Source organism: Dermacentor variabilis, chromosome 3 (genome assembly GCF_050947875.1).
Source record: "Dermacentor variabilis isolate Ectoservices chromosome 3, ASM5094787v1, whole genome shotgun sequence".
In the NCBI taxonomy this organism is placed as follows: domain Eukaryota; kingdom Metazoa; phylum Arthropoda; class Arachnida; order Ixodida; family Ixodidae; genus Dermacentor; species Dermacentor variabilis.
In genome coordinates this window covers 240,874,238-240,899,079 of record NC_134570.1, presented here as the reverse complement: position 1 = coordinate 240,899,079, position 24,842 = coordinate 240,874,238, and the positions used below count along the sequence as shown (strand labels likewise).

The 24,842-nt window shown below is 43.5% G+C and overlaps 1 protein-coding gene across 2 annotated transcripts in view; it reads right to left on the bottom strand.

The window, feature by feature from the left end:
- Nucleotides 1-24,842, bottom strand: part of AP-2mu (adaptor protein complex 2, mu subunit) — an 80,093-nt gene that overhangs the window by 7,386 nt on the left and 47,865 nt on the right. The window contains exons 7-8 of one of the 2 annotated variants that reach the window (XM_075687027.1): nt 19,359-19,568; nt 5,711-5,797 (exon numbers count right to left, since the gene is read on the bottom strand). In XM_075687027.1, coding sequence (XP_075543142.1) covers nt 5,714-5,797; nt 19,359-19,568 — 294 coding nt within the window. In that variant the 3' untranslated portion in view covers nt 5,711-5,713. The remainder of the gene's footprint in view (nt 1-5,710; nt 5,798-19,358; nt 19,569-24,842) is intronic. The other variant, XM_075687026.1, reaches the window with a different exon arrangement.

The following is a 24,842-nucleotide window of genomic DNA, read 5'->3' as shown; positions in this document are numbered from 1 at the left end:
TAATTGCCTTTTACCCGCTCCTTTTTATTCTGTACGGCAGCGCATATCTTACCTAGCTTGTTGGGAGCAGTGAAAGCAACATTAACATCATATCTACTAGCAACTTTTTTAAGCTTGTGCGACACTGAATGAATATATAGAATAGCCACTACTCTTTTTGCTACTACTGCTTTCTGTAATCACGTCCGTCCCTCTCGAAACCCACTTCTTTAGGTGCTCAGCCGCAGTGGCACCGCTACACTAGGATACCCGGCTTCTAATAGGCGCCGGAACTGCGCATTATAACTGGCGCTCATTTTGTGCATGCAGGATCTGGTGAGGGAAGACTTCAGGCACAACATGGCAATTCCATTTTTTACTAATTTAGAATGCTTGGATTGAAAGTTTAGCAACGGCTTCAAAGATCTTGGGGAGTACTGCCAATAAACATGATTTTGTTCGAAGATCAAGGAAAAGTCAAGAAACTGAATTACGCGTCGCTGAGGAAATTCCTTGGTAAACTTTAATCCTCCCCCATAAAGTTTAAATTGCTCACTTACTGAGGTAGCAGCGGAATCGAATTCTTCCCTGTTACAGAAAATCAGGTAATCATCAACGTAATGAAATATCTTGATAACACTATCACCTAAGGCTTTCTCTAAGCAGTTAGCAACATTTACGTGAGTAAGGTTGACAAGAATAGGGGCAACCTTTGAGCCAATACAAATGCCCGATTTCTGCAGAAAAACGCCATCTCTCCACCCAATCAGCGTACATTGAAATAATTTTTAGAAAAGCTCCCGTGGAAACACCACTTCTGTCAATGAAAGCCGACTCTTGCACTTGTTCTTTAATGCACTCATTTACGGAATTTAGCAACCCGTCATGCAGCAAGGAATAATACAGGTCTTCGATATCCATACTAAAAGCTGTACAATCACCAGGATTTTCCTCTCTCAAATACTGAACTAGTGCCTGAAAATTCCACAAGCAAAAGGGGTCTGAAAAAACTAGAGAAGCTAAGCAGTTCTGTAGGTAACTGGCGACACAGACCTGCCACGTCCCTTTCTCTGACACTATAGCACGAAAAGGAATTTCTTGTTTATAGGTCTTGGCCGAGAAAAACAGTTCTAAGGTGAGGGATTTAGCTTTCTTGACATTACAGACAAGCCTATCAAGATTATGCCTTGACAAGAGGTCAACCGCACGTTGCTTAACTACCGAAGGCTTGAGTTTTACTGGCTGCAAATTCTTTTCTATGGCTGAAATGCTTTTTCTGAGAACATGTCATCTGGCATAATTACGAAATAACCTTCCTTGTCAGATATTACTGGTCTAAGTTTATGCTGCACAAGGTAATCAACTAACGGTCGGACAGGGTCAGGCATCTTAAAATGAGAATCTGATTGTTTAATGCTAGCAATGCAATCTGAAATACAGCGTGAGCATTGTTCTTCCGGGACGAACCTAGTTATGCAGTGCGGTATGCTTAAAATGCCAACGGGTTTTACGTTAGGCTTAAAACAGTGCTTAGGACCTAAAGCAAGGGTTCTTCTATGGTTATCACTCACGATGGCATCTCCAAGAACCAGTAAGTTATTTGACGGTGAATTATTAGAAAGGTGTTTCCTCTTACTTTGTTGAAGCTCCGGAAGTTTCATCTTCCATAGGAAGTCCGCATGTTGCACGGCTAACTTATTCCAATTGGCGTAGGGGCGGTTCCAATGGCGACCGTCTCCCAGGGCCGCGCAACGGACCCTTAGACACTCCTGGTAGAACCTAACTTGGCGCCAAGATTCAGCGGAAAGAATAGCTCCAATCCTTCTGGCATGCCCAGTTGATGGTTGAAGAAAGCCGCACATGATTCGAACTTCCAATGGGACGACACGATTATGACTAAACCACGACATGGTTCTAGCGCGGAACATACATATCGCAATTAGGGAAGCTAACGAAGGACGATTGTGCAGATAAGTAGGGGAACATGGAAAAGGGCTCAGAGTACTAGAAATGAAGCTTAGAACAACAGAAAGCTGAGCTAGTTGGTAAGGATTCATTATGCAAAATAGAAGTGAGGCGTGCAGACAGGACACAAGAGTAGAGAAGTGGACAACACGAACGCCGACTATCAACTGAAGGGGGCACTGAGGCAAAAAAGAAAGAAGACACAAAACTCGTCTGCGCATGCTCAGGAATGGTAACACCACGTGTCAATTGGGTACACGTGCCAGCCTACGTGAGAGATAACTGTAAAGGTACTTAATCTCTTCCTTATGTAAAGTGATCAAAGGCTGACTCACGCACGCACTTCCACCATTATAGATATGCCATGCCTCTACCATAATACGTGTATCTTCATTCTTATGCCTGTACAATATCGCGCAATCATCTAACTCTGGCGTGCAGTTACAATCTCGGCACTGTAGCGAAAGATTTGAAGGCGATCCACCGGTTAACGACCTTTTATGTTCCGTTTCTGCAGAAATCAGGCATTTGTATTGGCTCAAAGGTTGCCCCTATTCTTAGCAACATTTACCTGAGTAAGGTTGACAACTGCTTAGAGAAAGCCTTAGGTGATAGTGTTATCAAGGTATTTCGTTACGTTGATTACCTGATTTTCTGTAATAGGGAAGAATTCGATTCTGCTGCTACCTCAGTAAGTGAGCAATTTAAACTTTATGGGGGAGGATTGAAGTTTACCAAGGAATTTCTTCAGCGATGCGTAATTCAGTTTCTTGACATTTTCTTGATCTTCGAACAAAATCATGTTTGTTGGCAGTACTCCCCAAGATCTTCGAAGCAGTTGCTAAACTTTCAATCCAAGCATTCTAAATTAGTAAAAAACGGAATTGCCATGTCATGCCTTAAGTCTTCCCTCACCAGATCCTGCATGCACAAAATGAGCGCCAGTTTAATGCGCAGGTCCGGCGCCTATTAGAAGCAGGGTATCCTAGTGTTGCGGTGGCCACTGTGGCTGAGCGCCTAAAGAAGTCGGTTTCGAGAGGGACGGACGTGATTACAGAAAGCAGTAATAGCAAAAAAAAAAGAGTAGTGGCTATTCCGTATATTCATTCAGTGTCGCACAGGCTTAAAAAAGTTGCTAGTAGAAATGATGTTAATGTTGCTTTCACTGCTCCCAATAAGCTAGGTAAGATATGCGCTGCCGTACAGAATAAAAAGGAGCGGGTAAAAGGCAAAAAATGAACAGATATTTGTCCAGTGAAGCACAATAAGAACAACTGTTTTACTGACTGTCGTATGGGTGTGGTTTATAATATTCCCCTTAGCTGTGGCCAGTTTTACATAGGGCAAAACGGGACGGTGTATCAATCAGAGGCTAATGGAACATAAAAGGTCGTTAACCGGTGGATCGCCTTCAAATCTTTCGCTACATTGCCGAGATTGTAACTGCACGCCAGAGTTAGATGATTGCGCGATATTGTACAGGCATAAGAATGAAGATACGCGTCTTATGGTAGAGCCATGGCATATCTATAATGGTGGAAGTGCGTGTGTGAGTCAGCCTTCGATTACTTTACATAAGGAAGAGATTAAGTACCTTTACAGTTATCTCTCACGTAGGCTGGCACGTGTACCCGATTGACACGTGGTGTTACCATTCCTGAGCATGCGCAGACGAGTTTTGTGTCTTCTTTCTTTTTCGCCTCAGTGCCCCCTTCAGTTGATAGTCTGCATTCGTGTTGTACACTTCTCTACTCTTGTGTCCTGTCTGCACGCCTCACTTCTATTTTGCATAATGAATCCTTATCAACTAGCTCAGCTTTCTGTCGTTCCAAGTTTGATTGTAGCTTTTTTTTTTTTTCATGGAAGTGTGGAAAGTGATGAATAAAATGGCGCACCTGCTTAAGAATCTTTGGTGCGTGCAGACCGTTTGGTATGTCGAAGAGTCTTTCGCGTAGCATTCGACAGATCGTAAACGCTATCATCATTAGCTAGACTTGGCACATGAAATATCGCTGCAGCAAGTTCGGGGTGTGATCATTACACAGGAAAAAAAATAGAATTTTGACGACAAAATTCAGGGGTGTGATCATTACGCAAGTGCGATCATTATGCATGTAAATACGGCAATTTATGACAGGGTGCTGCTATGCCTACACACAATGTGAAGCCTGTATTGCTCTCCTCATATGCTTCCCGGTAAAGATTGCTGTTGTGCAAGGTGCTGCAGTGATGGCAGCTTGACTATGGCATACGAAGCAGAGAGTGACGCAACAACTTTTGTAAGTAAAGGAACCCACCTAGCAATCGAGTTGTGTTGCGACAGTACTGCGAGAAGGCTACATATAGTGATGACTCCTGAAGAGCAGCGTATATACGAGGTGCAGCAAATTTCTCTTTCTACTGGTCCACTCTTTGTAGGTGCACGAAGTAGCGTCTTAAGCAAAGTCGCAGGCAGTCGAAATGTCTTCAGCTAATAATTAGGTGAAGTGCATGTGAGTGTTGCCATGTGAGTAATTTCAACTTATGTTGCACTGGGTACTTGTTCTAGTTGTTTACAGCTTTGTTGTTAAACCACCTTCACAGTGTGGACTGGAGACTTCCTTCGCAAGTACTATTACCATGATCTGCACAAGCCACTAATTCTGCCTGTGCAGTACAGAGCACAAAGACACTCACATTCATAAAGCTGATGTGCTATCTTGCAGGATGACTTCATTTCAGAATTCATACCTGTCACATACATCCAACATTTGGAATCTTTTCTGCATTACTAGCAATTATTTGCAACACATTTATGAATGCCAATGGCTTAACATTAAAATATGATAAAGCTACTCTTGTAGCTTGTACCAACATGATTACATCATTTAATAGTGTATATAGTCAACAACCAATTATTTGGACACTAATGAATTGGACATGCTCGATTATTCTGACAGCCCTGTGGCACCACCATTAGTCCCCCTAGACTTAATGTATAAGGACGACCGAAATTCCGGACACCCTACAGCACGTCATGCAATAGTTCAGACTGCCCGTATGACCATGTGCTAATTTGTGCCACGGAGTCAAGCAGAAACAGCAGTATGTTCTTTTAGAGATGTCATCGGTGCTCCACAATATCTGAACTAGCGTAGCGTAGTCAACTTCAGCTATTATTCATTCTTCTAGTCAATCTAGTAGGCAATGAGAATTGGGTTGCATGCGCTGATTGTACTTTCAGTCTATCTGTAGCGACAGCATTACAATAGTTGATCGGGACGGCGATTTTGCAGCAGCACCTTCCACTCGATTCTTTGCTACTCTACCACACACTGTTCATGGCCGACTGATCCCACTGATCACGTGTAGAACGTTGATCTGGCCACTGACAAAGCGTGAAAAAGAATAACACAAAAGGCATTCCAAGAAAATCACTCCCACAAAATGATTAGCCCAAGGGCAAGCCTATGAAGTTGGGGGAGAGGAACCAAAAATAGCTGGAATTTCCTGATTATTTTTAATTAATTTCCTGATTTCCATTATTTTCTTTTTACTCAATACAAGCGTAGACTCTTGGGCCAGTTGGTGCGTCATGTAGTTGGTGCGTCATCTACATACTAAATACAACTTTTATCACCCTCAAGGCACTCTCCATTTGTACTAATGCACTTGTCCAAACGTGCATTGCATTGCTGGAAGCACCTTGTAAATTTGGCTTCTTTTATATCTGCTTGCGCTGTAATGACATTGAATTTGACTTCATCAGCATTGGCCAAACGCTTGCCTTTCAAGTCCCTGTTCCTCCAATGGAACAAGAAAAGTCAGCAGGAGCCAAATCTGGCAAATAGGGTGCATGGGTCAAGGCAGACATCTGCGTTGAGGCAAAAACAAAGGTGAACACGAAGTGTCGTGTGTGCGGCAGCATTGTCAGGATGCAGACAGGAACCACTCACTGGAATTGCAGAAGGCCGGACGTTTCCACACCACACTTTTGCACAGCGATTTCGACACCTACGAAAAGACTTGTTTGACTGGTTTTGAAAGGCGAATTCTGAATGCACGGTCCCTTCGATGTCAAGAAAACAGATCAGCATAGTCTTCAAATTTTATTTAAACTGACAAGCTTTTTTTTGACGAGGCGACCCAGGTGACTTCCATTAACTTGCCTGTTTACTTTTGGGATTGTACCCATGGCACCATGACTCCTTGCCTGTGATGACATTGTCGAAAAACGCAGGATCGTCTGTGACTGTCCTTCACTGCAGGACAGGCTTCCACGTGACAATCCCTTTGCTCTTCAGCGAGAGGTCTGGGCACAAACTGTGCAGCCACTCATCGCATTCCCCAATTGTCTTGCAAGATGCACTGAATGTTGCTCCAGGATAACCTGGATAAGTCTTCACATTGGTTGATTGTTCTGTGTCGATCTTCCCTGCTGAGGTCAGATTTTGGTGATGTCCTCGGTTTGTGCACTTGAAGGATGAGCATAATGGGGCTGATCTTCAATGGTCCCTTCACCCCTTTAAACTGAGAAAACCATTTGCACACTTGAGTTTTACTGAGAGTATGTTCTTTGCAAGCTGTTTGCATTATTACAACAGTTTCTGCTGCATTCTTGCCAAGTAAAAAACTTCACAGCCGCTCGTTATTTGTGAGAATTTGCCACTTCTGCATGTCGAGTGTACTACAGACACACACAACCTCCAGAGAAACCACACACATCGGCAGTAGATGCCACCTAGCATACCTACTGGGAGAGGTCCTCCCACACTGCCCTGGCAGCACAATGTCGTAGTACTAGTACACGATGCACAGGAGTACTATTCCGGCTATCTTTGGGTCCCCTCTCATATTTGCACACAGTAGCACGCATTGACAAACTTAGGCCATATTCATGCATAAGTTTTTTTTCAACTATGAGGCTTTTCTTTCAAGGAACTCGTATGGGTTTCCTTTAGAGCAATTGCTACGAACGGGTGGATGTCTGATTTTCCCTTTATTCCCTTTAAAAGATGCTTTCACTTTCGCGATATTTCATGTGGCCAGCGCTAGAAGAGTTGACTGACAGCAGCGTTCCTGCACAGTGATAAGATAGCGTGTGCTCGTCACTGTGCCCAGAATGATGGCGCTCGCTCGTAGATACCGACATGTCTTGCATTACAGACACGTGAAAATGAAGGTATCCCCGAAGGTAATGATCCGAGAATACAGCACACTTTTTGGGCGACTCATGGAATAAACATTTTTGGGCGAATAGGTATTTTGGACACACGATTATTCAGACATTCTGGCACTCAGTCAAATCTGAATTATCGGTCAGGGACTAGTTATTACAGTTGTTTTTCTTGCGTGTTCTTGAAAATGAATTCTCACAGACATGTAGCAATACTGCTTCAGATTTAAAGTAGTTCTTAAATTGTATATTTCCATGCAAGGGCAGATTGTTTATTGGCATCCACTTTGAAATTGGGTAGGGTCAAATAGTCGCCGAGTCTGAGTTAATCAGGTATGCTATACATGCTTTTCATTCTAACATTCCTGTGTGCATCCCTAATCAGTTTCCTTTCCTCAAAACTCCTCTATCTTGTAGCGCTACCCATGCCTGCAGTGGATCCAGTCGCATCGATCTCTTCCCTGCTTTTTTTCCACCAATACCTTAGGTGCCTCTTCCTTACCTCGACTGCTGACCAGTTGATGCTTCCATGCACTTTAAATCCAATCGCGTCTGGAAGGTGTATGCTACCTACGGGGCATTTCATTAGGATTTGGGGAGTGATCTACGGATTTTTGATGCAGCATACACATGCGTTGTCTTATTGCGAATATTTGTTCCAGTATGTTTTTGTCCTTAGGCAATGAGCTAAAGCCTCATATGGCAAGACACTGCCCTCTATGTTAGATTTTTCCTTCCAATTTCTTCCCATTCTTGCAAATTTTCATGGTCTTTCTTGTTTACATTCTTTGCATTTAATTCACCGTCTCTGTTCCTCTCACTTTCCTTTTGATGGCTCCTGGTTATCGACACTTTCGAACACCCTGTACTTGGTTGCCAAATTTCTTGACCTCTTTCTCCATTCTGTGTCGATGTGTTTCAGGCACAGATACTTGTGAACTTTAGCCACCCATTTATTTTGATCTATGTTTCTGAGCCGTATTTCAAAACTAACTTCGCTTTACGCTTCTCCAACTTCAAAAGAGGCCCCACCCACGTCACTCTGCACTGCTTCACTTGTGGTTTTAGCTTGGAAGCCCAGTGCCAACCTGCCTACTAATCTTCGTTTAACCTCTAACCCTGACAAGATAACCGATTTGAAGCACGGAATGGCATATGCGAATGCTAGCGCTGGCACCATTACTCCTTTCCAGATACCACACACCACCTCCTATTTATTGTGGCCCCAAAAATGTTCCATGTTTCTTTATTGCTGCATTCCGCTTTCGCTTTTTTTTTTTTTTTCAGATTATCTTGGTGGGTACTTGAGTAATTCTTTAAAACTGATGGTAGCGCTAAAAAAGGACGAACACACAATGAAAAGACGACACGACGACGAGGAAACGCTACTGACAACTGGTTTATTTTTTCGAAAAAGTTCTATATTTAAAAGAGTCAACACATTTCAATAATGTGTCGTCGTGTCGTCTTCATCGTGTGTCCGTCCTTTTTAGCGCTACCATCAGTTTTAAAAAGTCAACACATTTCGAAAAATAAACCAGTTGTCAGTAGCGTTTCCTCGTCATGTCGTCTTTTCATCGTGTGTCCGTCCTTTTTAGCGCTACCATCAGTTTTAAAGAATGCATCACCAACTAGCCCAGCACCAAGTTTTATTGAGGTACTGAGTAAGCCCTTCGTTTATGTATACTATGCCGAAATATTTATACTGCTTGAATATGTGTATAACTGTTGAGCTGACCACATAATTACTCATCTCTTCATTAAAGATCACAAGTGACAATTTCTCTGTGCTAAACGTAAGGCCTAGATTTGTTGCTGCATTGCCACAGATATTTGCAAGCGTCTAAATCTCTTGCACTGGTCCCTAGTAGCACTATGTTGTCTGCATACATCAATTTGGGGAGCTTCTGTTGCACGATTTGTTCATTGTGCATGTATGATAAATCAAACTCGAATTCACTTTTTTCCCACTCATCTTTCTATGCCCTTTACATAAAGCATGAACAATACAGACAGAAGACACCTTTGCTTCCATCCTTGAATTTCCAGCGCTTGATTACATTTTCGGCCTTCCCATACAAGATGTTTCCATCTGGCGCACATTTTATTGCAAGAGCAATTACGTGGACAGTGCAGGCAAACTTGTGCTGTCAGTGTCGTCTTGACATTGCACATAAAGTCCAAGAAGAGATTGAGTCCTTCAGAGGCACACAGAAAGCTGTCACGAACCTTCAGTCGACTGTAGAATCTCTGACAAAACAAGTTCAAACTGTCAGGAAAAAACGACGACTTAGAAAACCGATCTAGGCGATGCAACCTTGTTTTCTATGGCATTACGGATACCGAAAGAGAAACCTGGGATGAGGCAGAAAAAAATGTTATCTGTTTGTGTAAGGATCTGCTTGGTGTGAGCATCAGTCACAGTGATATTGAACACGCTCACAGGATAGGGCGATACAGCGCGCAAAAGTCACGACCAACTTTAGTTGCTTTTTCGTCCTACAAAACTAAACAGAAGGTCTTGCTTCAAGGTCGGAAGCTTAAAGAAACAACTTACGCTATGAGTGAGGACTACTCCGCGCAGGTTCGCTTAGAAAGAAAGCATCTAATTTCATTCGCCAAAAAGCAAAGTCACCCCTTTAAGCTTCGGTATAACCGTTTGAATATTGGAAACAGCACCTACATATTTGATAACGAGGCAAAAGAGGTAGTACAGTGCAAATCATAGCAAACCCACGAAGTTCACCATTCTGCGCATGACAAACAAAGTTTGCAGCTTATAATTATTAACTGTCGCAGCATAAAAAATAAAGCTGACGAGTTCGCGCTCGTAATTTCGCTGCATTGTCCGGACATTATCATTGGCACTGAATCTTGGCTGGATGACACAGTTTCAAATGTTGAAGTGTTCCCAACAGGCTACACGGTTTATCGCTCGGACAGGAACAGACACGGAGGGGGCGTATTTATACTTGTTTCAGATAACTTGCAAAGCTGGCCGATCGATCTTTGCAACATAGACTGTGAGCTTGTCCTGTGTAAAGTTGCTTCACAAACTGGTAGGACAATTACAATAGCTTCGTTCTACAGGCCACCTGGAAATGATAGTAGAGCTATATCTAGCCTGTCCGAAGCACTGGCGTCAGTTTCTTGTGACGTTGTTCTACTGGGGGGTGACTTCAACCTACCAGACGTGTCCTGGGGTGGCGGTCTACCGACCAATTTATCAAACTCATCGTTGCATTCTGCATTGCTTGACCTCACAAGTAGCTTCAACCTGACTCAGTGCGTCGAGTCCCCAACCAGAGTTACTGCTCTGTCATCCAACACCCTCGATCTCCTTTTCACAAATGAAACTGATCTGGTGTCTCCACCTGTCTGTGTTCCCGGTATCAGCGACCACGCTGTCGTTTTAACCAGCGTTTCTTATCCACACCAAAATAGAGCTCGACTTACTCCAAAACTTATATACTTTTATGATCAGGGAAACTACCAGGCAATGAACAGTGAATTAACTGATTTTCTTCCAGCTTTTTCACAGGTTTGCTCAGAAAAAGATGTTAACTTTGCTTGGAGCGTACTGAAAGATAAAATAGTTGCACTAATTTCGGAGCACATACCATCAAAATTACTAACTGCCAAACGTCGGAAAGATAAACCATGGATCACCCCCGAAATCCGTCAACTCCTTAGAAAAACACGTCGTCTTTTTCAGAACCTCAGAAAAAGCAAGATGCCAGTTACTTCTGAAAAGTTATTTTCTGTCCAGCAAGTTTGTAAATCTAAAATTAGTGAAGCGAAGCGTCATTTCTTCAGTACATTAGACGCAAAGATTCGAAACAATCACAATATTATATGGAAGCTTGCCAAAAAAACCAGGAAAGAGAAAATTGGTATACAATGTATCACGTCTGACAATGGCACGATAACAAATGATGAATTGAAAGCCACTGCTTTCAACGATTATTTCAGGTCCGCCTTTTCCGTTAATTCACCGATGAGCAATATCCCTTTACCTTCCTGCGCCTCAGTTCTTCAGGAAATGCCCGATATCACTTTATCAATTCATGGTATTTTTCAAATCCTTACCAGCCTAGACACAAATAAAGCGACAGGTCCTGATGGCATACCCAATCGTGTGCTGAAAGAATGCGCTAGTTCTCTTAGCAATCTTCTTCATACAATATATATGACGTCATTGTCCGAAGGAATCGTGCCGGACGAATGGAAGTTCGCTCATGTGGTTCCTGTTCATAAGAAAGGACCAAAAAATAATTTAGAACAATATCGCCCAATTTCCCTCCTATGCGGCGCTTCGAAAATTATGGAACACATCGTATACAGCAACCTAATAAGGCATTTGAATTCGCAAAACTTTTTTTACACAGAACAACATGGCTTTCGCGCCGGATTTTCTTGTGACACACAGTTAACGGAATTTTCTTTTGACATAACGACTGCATTAGATCAAGGTACTAGCGTTGACTGTTTGTTTTTAGATTTCAAAAAAGCATTCGATCGGGTACGGCATGATTGTATAATTCACAAGCTTCAGCACTTAAAAATTCCCGCTGACCTAATGAACTGGTTAATTAACTACTTCGTAAACCGCAGACAGATAACAGTGGTAAATGGATGTTGCTCATCAGCTGTTCCGGTCACGTCAGGAGTACCGCAGGGGTCTGTTCTGGGGCCGTTATTATTTCTTATTTTTATTAACGATATAGCGAAGAACATCCAGTCGAACCTACGATTGTACGCAGATGACTGCGTTGTTTATCGAGCGGTAAACAATCCAAATGACAGCAAAATCCTTCAAGATGACCTTAATAAAATTTCTAACTGGTGTACCACTTGGTGCATGGCCCTAAATGAATCAAAATGCAACTACGTGTGCTTTTCTAGAAAAAAAAACTGACGTTTCCCATTCTTACAGGCTAAATAATTCGACCATTTCGAACGTAACAGGGGCCAAGTACCTCGGCGTTCACTTCTCAAGCGATCTTACTTGGCATGATCACATTGCAGAGATTGCCGCGAAAGGGAATAACACACTAATGTTCTTGGCTCGAAATTTTCATCCCTGTCCTCTGGCAACCAAAAAGTTATTATACACGACATACGTAAGGCCTATTCTTGAATACGCGTGCACGATATGGGACCCTTATCAGGACAACCTTAAGTACATCTTAGAGCGCGTGCAAAACCGAGCGGCACGCTTTATCACTGGGAGCTATCGCAGATGTAGTAGCGTCACACAAATGAAAACACGCCTAGCGCTTACGACGTTAGCCGAACGCCGGCGCTGCTTGCGTCTCAAATTTTTTCATAAGATATTTTACAACAATACTGGCATTAATAAATCAAAATACATGCTTAACCCGCATTACACATCCCATCGCCGTGAACACCCATTAAAAGTAAGGCCAATGAAGTCAAGAACGAACTTGTTAAAGTATTCTTTTTTTCCAAAAACCATCAATGAATGGAATGCTCTGCCTCAGGATACCGTTTCTAAAACATCAAATTCAGCCTTTTTCGAAGAACTGCTTGACATGTGATCATTTCGCGTGTTTCGATGTTTTTTCTTTTTTTTTCCGCGTTTCCTTGCCTACTATATGTATTTCTGAGTGTAGATGTGTTCATATGTTCATGTATGCCCATGTATGTGTGTATGTATGTACATATAGTCCATTTCTTTTTTTTTTTCTTCTCCTTTATGTTTTGGCATAGTTATGCTGCCTGCACTGCATTATTCGTCACCGTGTTATGTAACCATATTTACAACTGTTTAACATGTGTATTACTTCCCCCCCCCACTGTAATGCTCTCCGAGCGAATGTGGGACTGCATAATAAATAAATAAATAAATAAAAGAGTGATCAGATTGCAGCCGCATGCCTAGTGCTGTAGGGCAAGGGAAAGCATGCAAGGGTGAGCCACAAAAAAAGGACAGTGTCTTGGTGCAGCGACACCTTGTGCACGCACGGGAGGAAGGTGGGGACCAGGAACATGTGTGCATGCCCCCGCTCTTACTCCAGCCACAACTGAGCAGGACTAGGCTGAGCACATTCTAACTTGGGGGTAATATCTGCAGTGTGTACAAAGCCTAGCCGACCTGAGTTAGCTGATGGCTTTGTGTGCGCTGTGTGGTTGCGCACCTAGTTCACGCTGAAGCGACAGGCAGCAGGAATTCCCTTGCAGCTGCTGCTCTTCATTGTGCTAGCTTTCCAACAGTGAGTGACCACAATCATCGAGTGAAATCTGTTGATGTTTACCTATGCGTGCGTGACACCGTGCTTGTTAATTTAGTAAGCAAATGTTTGAGCAGTTTATACAGCTGATGAAATTACTGACGTTACTGAGTATAGGGTAACTCAGTATAGTATTGACTACAGTGCAATTGACTTACAATATTATAAAGATTGAAAAATCAGATCGTTATAACCAATCATCACTATACCTAAACTGCCATAAAAAGCTACCGAACATACCATTGAAGCTCTGAATCCAAATTTGCCATTTGCATTAAAGAGAGGTTTTCAGAATTATGGATATCGCTGACTGCACGAGCTCATGCTTTAAGTTGTGCAAAGCTTTGCCTTAAGCGAAACAACTCTGCACTTTGTTGGCGCCACCATCTAAAAGTGGGCGGTACTGCTGCATCGAGACTGCTTCCATGACACATTTTTGTCCTTGCAGAGATTATAAAAAGGGCAGGTGCCACAGCGGTCCGTCGGATTTTGCATTACGATTTTTCCCTCCTTTTTCTGAACACATGGAGCATGATTGTGGGCGATACAGATGCAAAGCAGCTGGTACATCCTTGTGGCGTGCTGCACCAACTCGTTATGCTCTTCATGGCTTTTGCAATCGGCACAAGGGCCGGACATGGTGTGCGGTAACGGCGGCAGATACAAACTTGCTTAGACAAACCTAACATAAATGTCTGCATAGAAAACACCGTACAGCAATATTGTGATTGCTGTATTCGACATGCAGTCATAACATAGTTACTATATAGTAGTTTTCTTCAAAACCCTAATGCGTAAGTTGATATGCCATAGTTGACTCATTGTTTTAATTGATGTATGTTTACAAGTGGTATCTTTCCTTATAAGTGGAGTGCACTGTAATTTGCTATCACAATGCTTTGCCTTTTAGGCGAAACTGCAACTTTTTCATAAATTTGGGCCCACATTTTTTGGGTGCAAGCCACACACGAGTAAAATGTAATTGTGCAGAAACAGTACACAATGACTGTCAATGTAAGCGAATAGACCAAATGAAAGACCAAGCGAGAGAGACCAAGAGTGAGTGAGTGAGAGAGAAAGCAAACTAGTGTTTTTCTTGCTCAGTCCAACTACCTACCATTACAGAGCTCTGACCAATCATAAAAACGGCCAGAGAATCAAAGAAAGTTATATGCTTTAAAAATTTGAGTCTGCTTTGAAAACGTGACATACTTATCAACCCCTGTGAAGACTCAGGGAAGCCTTAATTTTAGCTTCATCTGCCAGTTATTAATGATGGTAAGTAACTGTGCAGCTAGAATCTGGTTCACCAAAAACATGTTACAAGATGAAGTCACCCTTAAACAAAGGTTAGTACATATTTCAAATCAAACAAAAGCACCTAAAATGAGCCCATTTCTGGTGGTAAAAAAAAAAAAAGGCTTCAGCAGGCTGTTTATTACTTTATGCAAAAGAAAAAATTACCACTGCTGCTAGCACTAACTAAGGTGAGTCATTTAAGCAACACTGGTATGTTCCCTCATTAACTTGTACTTGCTTTTCGGAAAAGGCATACAGTCAAACGCGGGTACGTTGAGTCCAAATGTAACAAAGTGTGTAGAACACGAGCCCAAATATAACAAATTAGTGTGGAACGAACAGCTGTAACATCTCCCTGAAAATGTTTAATAGTTGTATTTGATATATTGAATTACATATACAGTCGAACCCGGCTATACTGAACCCGTTTACATCGAATTATTCTATATAGCGAACTATTTCTGGTCACGGTATAGTTACAATGAGTATATATAGCAAAAATTATGCTTACATCGAACAAAAATAGCAGCAACTCCCGATATATTGAACATCAAGTCGCAGAAGTTGCCCCCAGAAGTTGGCTTCCCCTTGCGGTAGCGGGGAAACTCAGTGGCGCGACTCCATCCAACCGCTCTCCCAACCGTGACCGCGCTGCCTCGGGCTACTCGGGCGAGCTGTCGACACCCCCCTGCAAAAAGTTATCCTGACCCGCCCGCAGCGCTTGCTCAGACAGCCAATCAGAGGCTCTTGTCTCATCATGTAAGATGGCGAAAGTGCGAGTTGTTTCACAGCTTTTCTGGTTCATTGTGTTTGCGCCTTGTGGGCCTTCTCCCACAGTGTTGCCGTGATGAAGCGGCATAATTTGCCTTTTGTCGTGAAGCTCGAAATCACAAATCGGGTCGAACGCGATGAAAAGTCTGATGTCCCCACAGTGTGCAAGATTCCAAGGAGCACTCTCGGCACGATTAGGGCTAAAGTGGCCAAACTCATGACCCACTCATAGCCTATATTTTTTCATGTCCGCGCAATGGTGCCTCGGAGACCGTCCGTGGCCCTCTCCCTTCCTCCTCGATTTACGCCTTGACACTCTGCGAGGCGCTCGCGCCCCATACTTGCATTCCCTCGGAGTCACTGACCGAACTCGCTTCTCATCCCTCATCGGAAGCCAGAGCTTGCTAATTAATTATAGACGAAATGCACGTCAAACAGAGGCTACTTTACCATAAACAAAGGGACGCCTTCATTGGCGAAGTAGACTATGGTGGGAGCATTTATAAGGAAACAACAAATGAGCCTTCGCTGGCCAACTTACTTCTGTGCTTCGTCCTCAACGGCCTTTCAGTTTCATTCAAAATACCCATGGCCTACTTCTTCACAAGAAATTGCACTGGCCGCGAGCTGCAAACGCTCATGCAACATGTCCTGAAGGAAGTTGAAGACAGGATTTTTCGTCGTGCGTATTGTCACGGACAACCACAACATCGTCTTAGCGTTCCAACTTTTATTCAACAGAAGCCCCACGCATTCTATTGAGCACCCAGGAACACCAAATCGAAAGCTTTTTCTAGCATTCGATCAGTCCCACTTGGTCAAAAACGTGCGATCGCCGTTTTTGTCGCGTGACATCGGAAAAGGTGGCGAAATAACGGCGAACCACTTGAAGAGCCTCTACAAAATGCAGCAAGGCAGCCTTGTAGAGCCAGTTCGATTTCTAACAAGAAAACCCGTTTCCCCACAAATATTGAAAAAAATGAACATGAAGAGAGCAATTAAAGTTTTGTCTCCTGCCATGACAGCTGCACTGAAGCTCCTGCAAGAGCAACCACACATGTGACGCAAGTTTCGTGGGTGTGGGACCGACGGTTGAATTCAACACCGTGCACCGCTGGTTCATGCTCATGCACGTGAGCAATTGTACCCAGCACATGTACCAGAACAATGCTGACTGCAAGCACTTCGAATCTACAAGCGATGAATGGCTAAACTGGCTTGAAACAAGCTTCCTAGCTTGACTACCTGGTCGATCTCAAAAGCCAGTGCCTGGTGAAGAACTTCTTAACCAAGGAAACTTACGAAGGCCTGGTGTTGACAACTAGTTCAAATGTTGACTGCATTCGATATCTTCTTAAAGAGATGTGCTTTCACTTTGTTTTGAGGAGGAAAAGATCGTCTGACCCAATCGAGTCGTTTTTTGGCTGGCTGAGGAAGTCAGCAGGCTCAAATGATCAAACAGATGCCCGAGCTGTTCTCTCAGGTATTGATTGAGAAGACTCCGAAGACTAGCATTGCGTCAGCATCAAGTACGAGCAATGTAATGGCAGCAGAAGGCAACGATTGCTTCTAAACGCTGCCGCAACAGAAAAACACGAGGGAAGGAACCAGTAAGGAATTCCTGCAGATGCATGTAGAGAGCTCACAGAGCGACTCAAGCGAGAACAGCCTCGGCTTCCTACTCCAAATGTCGCAGCATTGGCTATGGTAGGAGGCTACTTGGTAAGAGCTGCACAAGAAATGATCCGATTGTGTAGAGTGCGTCAGCCTGTTAACAAAGTCAAACGCCTCAGTACTCTCGCACTCGCTGATAAAGCCCCAAGACCGCGGTGGACTTATCTACCCATCTGGACAACTTTAGTGGTTCTCTACGCATTAGAGAAATTTATCAGCGTTCTTCTCGCAAGGCGCATGAATCACCCTTTGAAGGAGGCTGCGAGTATTGCAGCCTCGAGGCTGCAATACTCCGCAAGTGCAAAACCTTGATGTGCTCGACACCAGGATACCAAGAGAACCTGCTGAAACTATTGCTGACAAAGTTTTTTTGCCCAATATTCACAAATTCTGCAATGAAGGCGACAGACAAACAAGACTTGGCTAAAGTGTTTGAAATAAAACTGCTGTCACGAAAGACCCTCAAAATTTGAAATATGATGTCACAGTTCGGCGCTTTCTGGTGAAGGGCTGACTCTCCACAACATGTTTTGTGTTGCTTACTTTCGATGCACATTGTCTAGAAACATCAATTCAACGTGCGAGTTAATTTTATAGTTCGACGTCAAATACGAATGCCAAACATGTCTCCACGAGACCGCACGCAAGCGCGTTGTCGCGTCGTCTGCTCTGGGACGGTATGGGAAGGCAGCACGATCTGGTGGCGGGCACATGAACTAGGCGGTACGGACGGCGCGCTTTGTTCCTCCCGTCAGTAGGCAGGCATGAAAAAATATAGGAGGCTATAACCCAGTGCCCGTGGCACCCGATGCATAGGCATGGCCGTGTACAAATGGTTCTTTATACGTGCTGGTTTCTGCGTGCTCAGTAATGACTAAATTCTGATGGATGCGATGAGGCCCTTGCCAGTGTTGCCAAAGTTTGGAGCGAGCTGTCAGAATTTTCGGAAGCTGTTGACGAATCAACGGTGGACGAGTTAGCGAGTGCAGATGGTGTCGCGACCATGAGAGAGCCCGAAAACGAAGACTACATAGCAGACATCGTACCGAGCACACACGAAAGTGGGCACAATGAGGAAAGCAACGACGGCCCTTTGCCCACATCCTTCAAAGTGATTGGTGCAGTCGCACTAGTCCGGTGCTTCTGCGCAAATGCGGAAGGTCGCGGCCTCAGCTGCTCCGACTCCTTTCGACATTGTGGGGAAGTGCGTGCACCACAGGCAGCGAAACTGCCGAAGCAGAAGAAATTGCTGGACTAATTTATGGGAAACTAAGCTAGTTTCATCAATAAAGTGATCTTATAAATGGTATGTGCTTTTATGACATCCAATTATTTGGCAGGCTTATATCGAATTATGCACTATATCGAACTGATAGGCGTTTTTTTGAGAGTTCGACATAACCGGGTTCGACTGTATATCGAACTTTTTTGCGATTCCCTTCAGATTCAATAAAGTATCCGCATTTGACTATTTCTGATATCGCTCCAATCTAGTGCAAAGGGATTTTGCCACTTGTTCCAGCACCTGATAATTCTTGTCCAAACAGCACACAATTTGCGGAGCTGTCAGGAACAATAAGGGACCGAATGTTCCCAAACTTACGACACTAACCAGCTGCGCTGTCATTGGCTGTAATCATTCAGCACGGTGCCAAAAGCATAGCCGGCTACCTATCTGCATGTCAGATTACATGCAGATTCTTTCAGCAACACTTTTTAAGGCAGTGGGTGCAATTGTCAAAATCAATGCAAAGATTTCTTTTAAAATTGTTTCCAAAGGAGGAGACACCTTACTTTTCATATGTAACAAGACCAGTAAACCTTCATATGCTGGGAGAGTTTACTTGGCAAGCTGCCTGCTCCTTAAAGTTATACAGCTGTGCTGGATCACACACTCGAGTTGGATCTTGCATGCATACATAAATGCCCAAGATGGACACGAGAACAATCATCGCTGTAGCACTATTGGAGGTGCAATGCTGCATAAAGCGAAGGCTGTGATATTGCCACATACTGGCATCAAGTCTTTTTTGTTAGCTTTCATTTCCCTTCAGCTTATCTTTACACTACAAGTAACTCCCCTTATGCTTGCATTGGCTCCATTATCTGTTAGCTACATATGGCTGACTGAAAAGATCGGGCCCCCCACTCCCCTTTTTGTTCAAACAAGACGCCACATACTACACCAGGAGCAGGTGTATAGCTAACACCTTGTACACACCACAGAATAACAAACATTGAGAGAGGGTTTAGGGCTGCACCTCAAAGTTCATGGAGATTGGTGGCCGGTTCCACTTTTTCTTGGCGTCTGTTTGCAGGAGCTCAATCTCTGCGCTCAGCTGGGTTTCCTTCATGCCAGCCATGCGCTTGATCTTCCAGACAATGGCATTTTCGCTGGCCTTGTACTTGGCCTTGCCCTTCATGCAGATTAGCTGCACTCCACTCGTGTTCAGTGGTGTTGGGATTCGCACCTGCAGCATTAAAAATAGGAACAAAGACAAAGGCTATGCAATACTGAAGTTTGCTCACAACCTGCTTGGTGCACATATTCATCCACTTACTACTAAAAGTAAAAAAAATGTACTAAACAGCTTTTGATGGTGTCCAGCTTTCCTGTTTTCAAGGTACTGATCGCGACACGGATACCCCAATGCCTGAAAAAAGAGCCAATAATACAGACAATTATAGCCTATCTATAAGACAGGTGACATTTGTGCAGCTGCTTGTGTAATAGAAAGCAGGTACACATCCTGCACCCAACTGGCTGCATATAGCCATAGTACCAAACTTCTCAAGCTTTCTTTATTAACCTCGATGCTTCTGCCCCATTCATCACTAGCGGTATAATACAGTAGAGGAAGTGGCATGCAGTGGAGGATGTGGCCATTAGTCAGCACTATATATGCCTCAACAGTTCTAACCTCACTAAGGCCAGTAATATCCCAGGCAATACCTAATATCTCCTCGAAGAGTCCTGCTAAGCTAGCTTCAGTCGAGAGAGTTCGGGTGGTAAACGTTGCCAGGATCAGTTCCCTCACATTTATACATGTTCACTAATACTACTTTCTCCTATATCTCCTTGCATTAAGGCCACCTAACGTGCCACTTCCCCATGGCTGTAGCACCACAATGTTGATCGAGCATGGCGACAATTCAAAAGTATGGCCCCGTCAAGTGCTGCTATCGAAGCACCATAGCAGCGTCGGTCAAAATGGGCTCCACTGCAGCAAAGTAAAGCCAGCCCGTTTTAATGGTCGCCCTACAAGACTGCATCATTGGGACATGGTTGCTGTGGCTCTGTGTCAGCATCTGCCACCTGTGTTTTCTTGTGTGGCATTGCAAAATTGCCGCAGTACACTGCTGAAACAGCTTTAGCAGTTGTGTGGTGGGCATTCCAAATAGTCGCAACGGCAGCGAAAATGGTGCACCGTTCTGTGCAATGGCACATGAAAAATTAGCCACTAGCCACATACTACAGCAGCTACGCCACTGCAGTTGTGCAATTCTATGTGGTCACAAGAACACATTCTCTTCGTGCAGTAAATCCTTAACTCTTTGTGCTCATTTAGAAATGTGCTCATTTCTAATGTTTTTTCTGTGTTAACATTTTATTTTAAGACTTAGTAATTGCAATGCGATTAGTATGCACTGCAACATAAAATTATAGCCTGATAATAGGTGTTTTGAATGGACGTATAGCAGTAATAATTGCTCCGACAATTTGAGAATTCTCACACAAGACTTCAAAGAAGCACTTTAGGGACACGAATAAAAGTAACATTTGCTATATTTTGTTTAAGTACTCAGAGCAAAAAATATCTGAAACATACAAAATATTCACATGGTTCCTAGCTCCCAACTTTTGTAGGTCAGATCACACAAAAAATTATGCAGATTTGTTAGCGCCAATACTAGCCGTAGTGCTGCCCGTGCTATATGGAAAGCAATAGCTTCGCAGATGTGAAAACTGGACAAGTTCTGTTGTATAGGAAGCATTTTTTACTCATTGCAGCAGGCACCTGGTTTGTTACTGCATTCTTTAGGCTCGCAAAGCAACGGTTGTTAGGTCACTAAGCACGTAGAAGACTCCTCATGCTTGAGTGTTGCATTCAATCGCTTTTAGGTGATCTAGTGTGTTCCGCTGGCACTATAGCCTCCACATGCTTTGTTCAGTTTCTGTACAGTGCTGTACACTAATGTGGAACGTTGCAAAATATTGTACAATAATGGATAAGAGCACTTGAACAGGCAGTGTCCAAAATGTAAGGGATTATACAGATAGTAGAGTTTCGGTCAGAAGTCTGGAATCAGCTGCATGCTCTTGTGCAAGTGAAATCCCGAAACAATGGGAAGCATTGCTTGCAATAATTTGTAGGCACATTGTCAAAGCGCTGGTAGATAAAAGTGAACCATGACAATAAAAATAAAGTTGCACTATATTAGTCCAACATCAAAATAGTGTGCACTCATGAACATCTACTGTTGTTTGAGGCACTTAAAAAACCTACATATTGGATCAGAAAATTGACAACCCAACAGAACCTTCTGTGTCTTTACTGCTGCCATCATTTAAAAATTACCATATTACCATATACCAATTACCAGTTACCATATTACAAATTACCATATATAGGCAGATAGTTTTTTCCAAATAATCATATACAAAACTCTAGAGTCTGCTTAGATTCGAGGATCTTAAAATATGTGCCACTTTGTAATATGTGCCACTTTGTAACTCAAACGGATAAATATGGTCCATAACTAACGCCATCTAGAAAAGTCAGTATCACAGCCGCTACTATCCAGGCCAGTAGCCAACTGAAGTACAAGAGCGATGTCGCTTTGACGTGTATCATATCGGAGCTGGTTCTATGGTATCGGCACGCGGCGTGGCTTTATCGTAATGGCACGCTATAGTGCTGCTTTTAAACCGAAAGTTCTGCTAGCCGCAGAGGCATAGTAAGCCATGCAGGACTTCAGCTTCAATGAAAAAAACGCCCCGTCGTTGGAAGCAAAAAGGGGAGACACGTTTGCGTGTACCGCAACAAGAAGATGACAGCAATAAGGAAGATAAGCGCGCAATAACAGAAGAGCTGTTCACAGAGATAGCGCCGCGTTTCGACGCATGCATGGGCGAACGGACACGAACATGCACGCATCCGCAAGTGTAAGTGTGGTCGAGGCTAACGGCGGTGACGACGTCGAGTGAGCTCGGCATGTTCATGTTAAATAAATGCTGTTATTTTGCGAATGCTGTCCTCACTTTTTTGTTCGGCCTACATTCGAGGTAACTTTTTACAATTTTTTCTGGCTTCAGACATTCGGGGGTCGGCTTAGAATTGGGGCCGGCCTAGATTCGAGTAAATACGGCACGTTGCACCATGGACCAATGCGCATAGTTTGAGTCTTTATTAAAGTGCTAGAACTGGAGGCTAGTTTTGACTATACAGTAAAACCTCGTTAAACCGTACCCACTTAAAGAGTACTTTCGTTTTAAAAAGTAGTAAAGTCAAATCCCTGACTCAGTGGCCATTGAACATAATGTGTTTTGTATCCACATAAACAGTAACAGCTTTTTGCGTACTGCATATCAATGCATGGGTACGTGTATTTCCTTGCAGCCCATTTATTGGAATCACATTCAGCTCTTACACCAAATGGTTGCAGCCAAGGAGTGCGATGCAGCAGTGCTGTGTTCAGCTACACGTAGTGTTTGATCTTTTCGTCGCGCAAACACGGCAGTGCATCATCTCCATCGGGCGGCCCGGCAGAACAAGCCTCAGATCGGAACAACGGCCTCCATGTGCCCTCTGCATTTGCATGTGAAGCCACATTATCATTTTTGCACCGTGCCAGAGAGCACTGTGGCGTCGTGCAAGCGGGGACTCGCGTCATGCCGAAGCTCGGATAAAAAGTTGCTGGGTGCTCAGCATAGAAGAAAAATTATAGATTGTTCGTGCTATCGAATGCAACACGAAGTTGGCACTGGCATGCGACAGGGATCTGCTGTTGACTACAGTGTGTGGCATTTGGAACGCGATGAAGTTGCTCGGCAGCGCTGCTGCGACAGCTAAGAGATGTTAGCTACAAGGTTCGACTTTTCGCCATCATTGCCGAAGTGTCAACTAGCGACAGTGATGAGGACAACACAAACCGATAGCATGGGCGATTCAGGCCCGACAGTGGCAGAAGCTGCATGTTACGTCAGCCTCATGAATCAATTGTTGCAAAGAGAACAGCACCCCGCAATGAAAAAGGTGTCCCGCGACTTCTGCAGCGCTACCGCGCGCACGTGCATGGAGAATACGTAACGTGAACAAGGAATCTGCCATGCGAGTGCCGAGAAGAGGGGGCTGGCTGAAAAGCTGGCACGTAGCCTCAGTAAGTTTGAGGCCACTGCCATCGCTGATAGGCCGCCGCGGCATCAAATGAAAACACTTGTCGAGCAAAGTGAATAAATACTGCATGTTGTTTTACCCTTTCATTGCACTCTCTCCGAGTTTAGTGTTCCGTTTTTGACAGGTAAGTGGGCGCGATCTCATGCTATTTCAGTAGTACCGCTTTGTACGTACTTTTTCCGAGCTCCGGCGAACTACAGCTTAACGAGGTTTCACTGTACCTCCAGTCGAAGTTTTCTTTTTCCGAACTCCCCAATGTGCCGAAAATTGTCAAATATGGCAACTTGTTAAAGTTCAGTCATCATTTTAGACTGCGTAATGCTGCTAGTAGAAGCATTCCAATGGAAATGTTTAACGTACAGAAAAACTCAAATTGATCGATTTCTACAGGCACAGTAACTAGAGAGTTCAGTCTGCACATACATCTCACCATATGAGATTCACATGACACTGCATATCAATGCATGGGTACATGTATTTCCTTGCAGCCCATTCATTGGAATAACATTCAGCTCTTACACCAAATGGTTGCAGCGAAGGAGTGCGATGCAGCAGTGCTGTGTTTATAGTTCTCCAATTCGGGCATTCGCAGCTTTCAGCTGCTACGAGTCATAAGCGGGTGCACATTTAGTGAAAATTTATCTCTGGAAGCTTGGCAGTTGCTTAGCTAGCAAAGGAATCCGAAAGGTTTACAGACACTACGCCACCATACAGTGGTATATGTGCTCAGAGTGCACTGCACTTTCAGTAATCATAATCAGACATCAGAATAAAAAACGAAGCATATAAACAGAAGTCAGAACAGTATTGAAATGCATACTACCCCATGCGCCACATATTTCAGGTCAGACTGTTCTGCTTCAGATGTTGCCAATGAAGTATTTGCCACTGGTAGCACATTTTACTCTTAAATTCACTGGTGGCTCTGTATGGTGGTTGCTAGGTGCCCATACTCTAAGCAATTCGCCACTCTGAGCCTACACACACTGTATAAAGCAAATGACATGTTTCCAGGCACTAGTGCACTGTCATGAGTTTCCCAACATGCCTCGATATCTGGACACGAGGTTAAATGTTTGCAGCAGACCACCAATTGAACTATGATGCAGTAGATCTTTGTTGACAGGATCCTATTTCATATTTCCCAGTGCCAACACTCGTGATCATGAACACAAAAAATTGATGCAATAAATCTGGTTTTACCGTTTATTTATTTTATTTATTACAAATACTTTCAGAGCCAGAGGGCATTACAGAAAGGAGTGGGTAATACATATACAAGTGTGCAATAATACAATTTATGAAAATACAAGTTAACAAAATAAGTAATCTTCAATGGTATTTCTG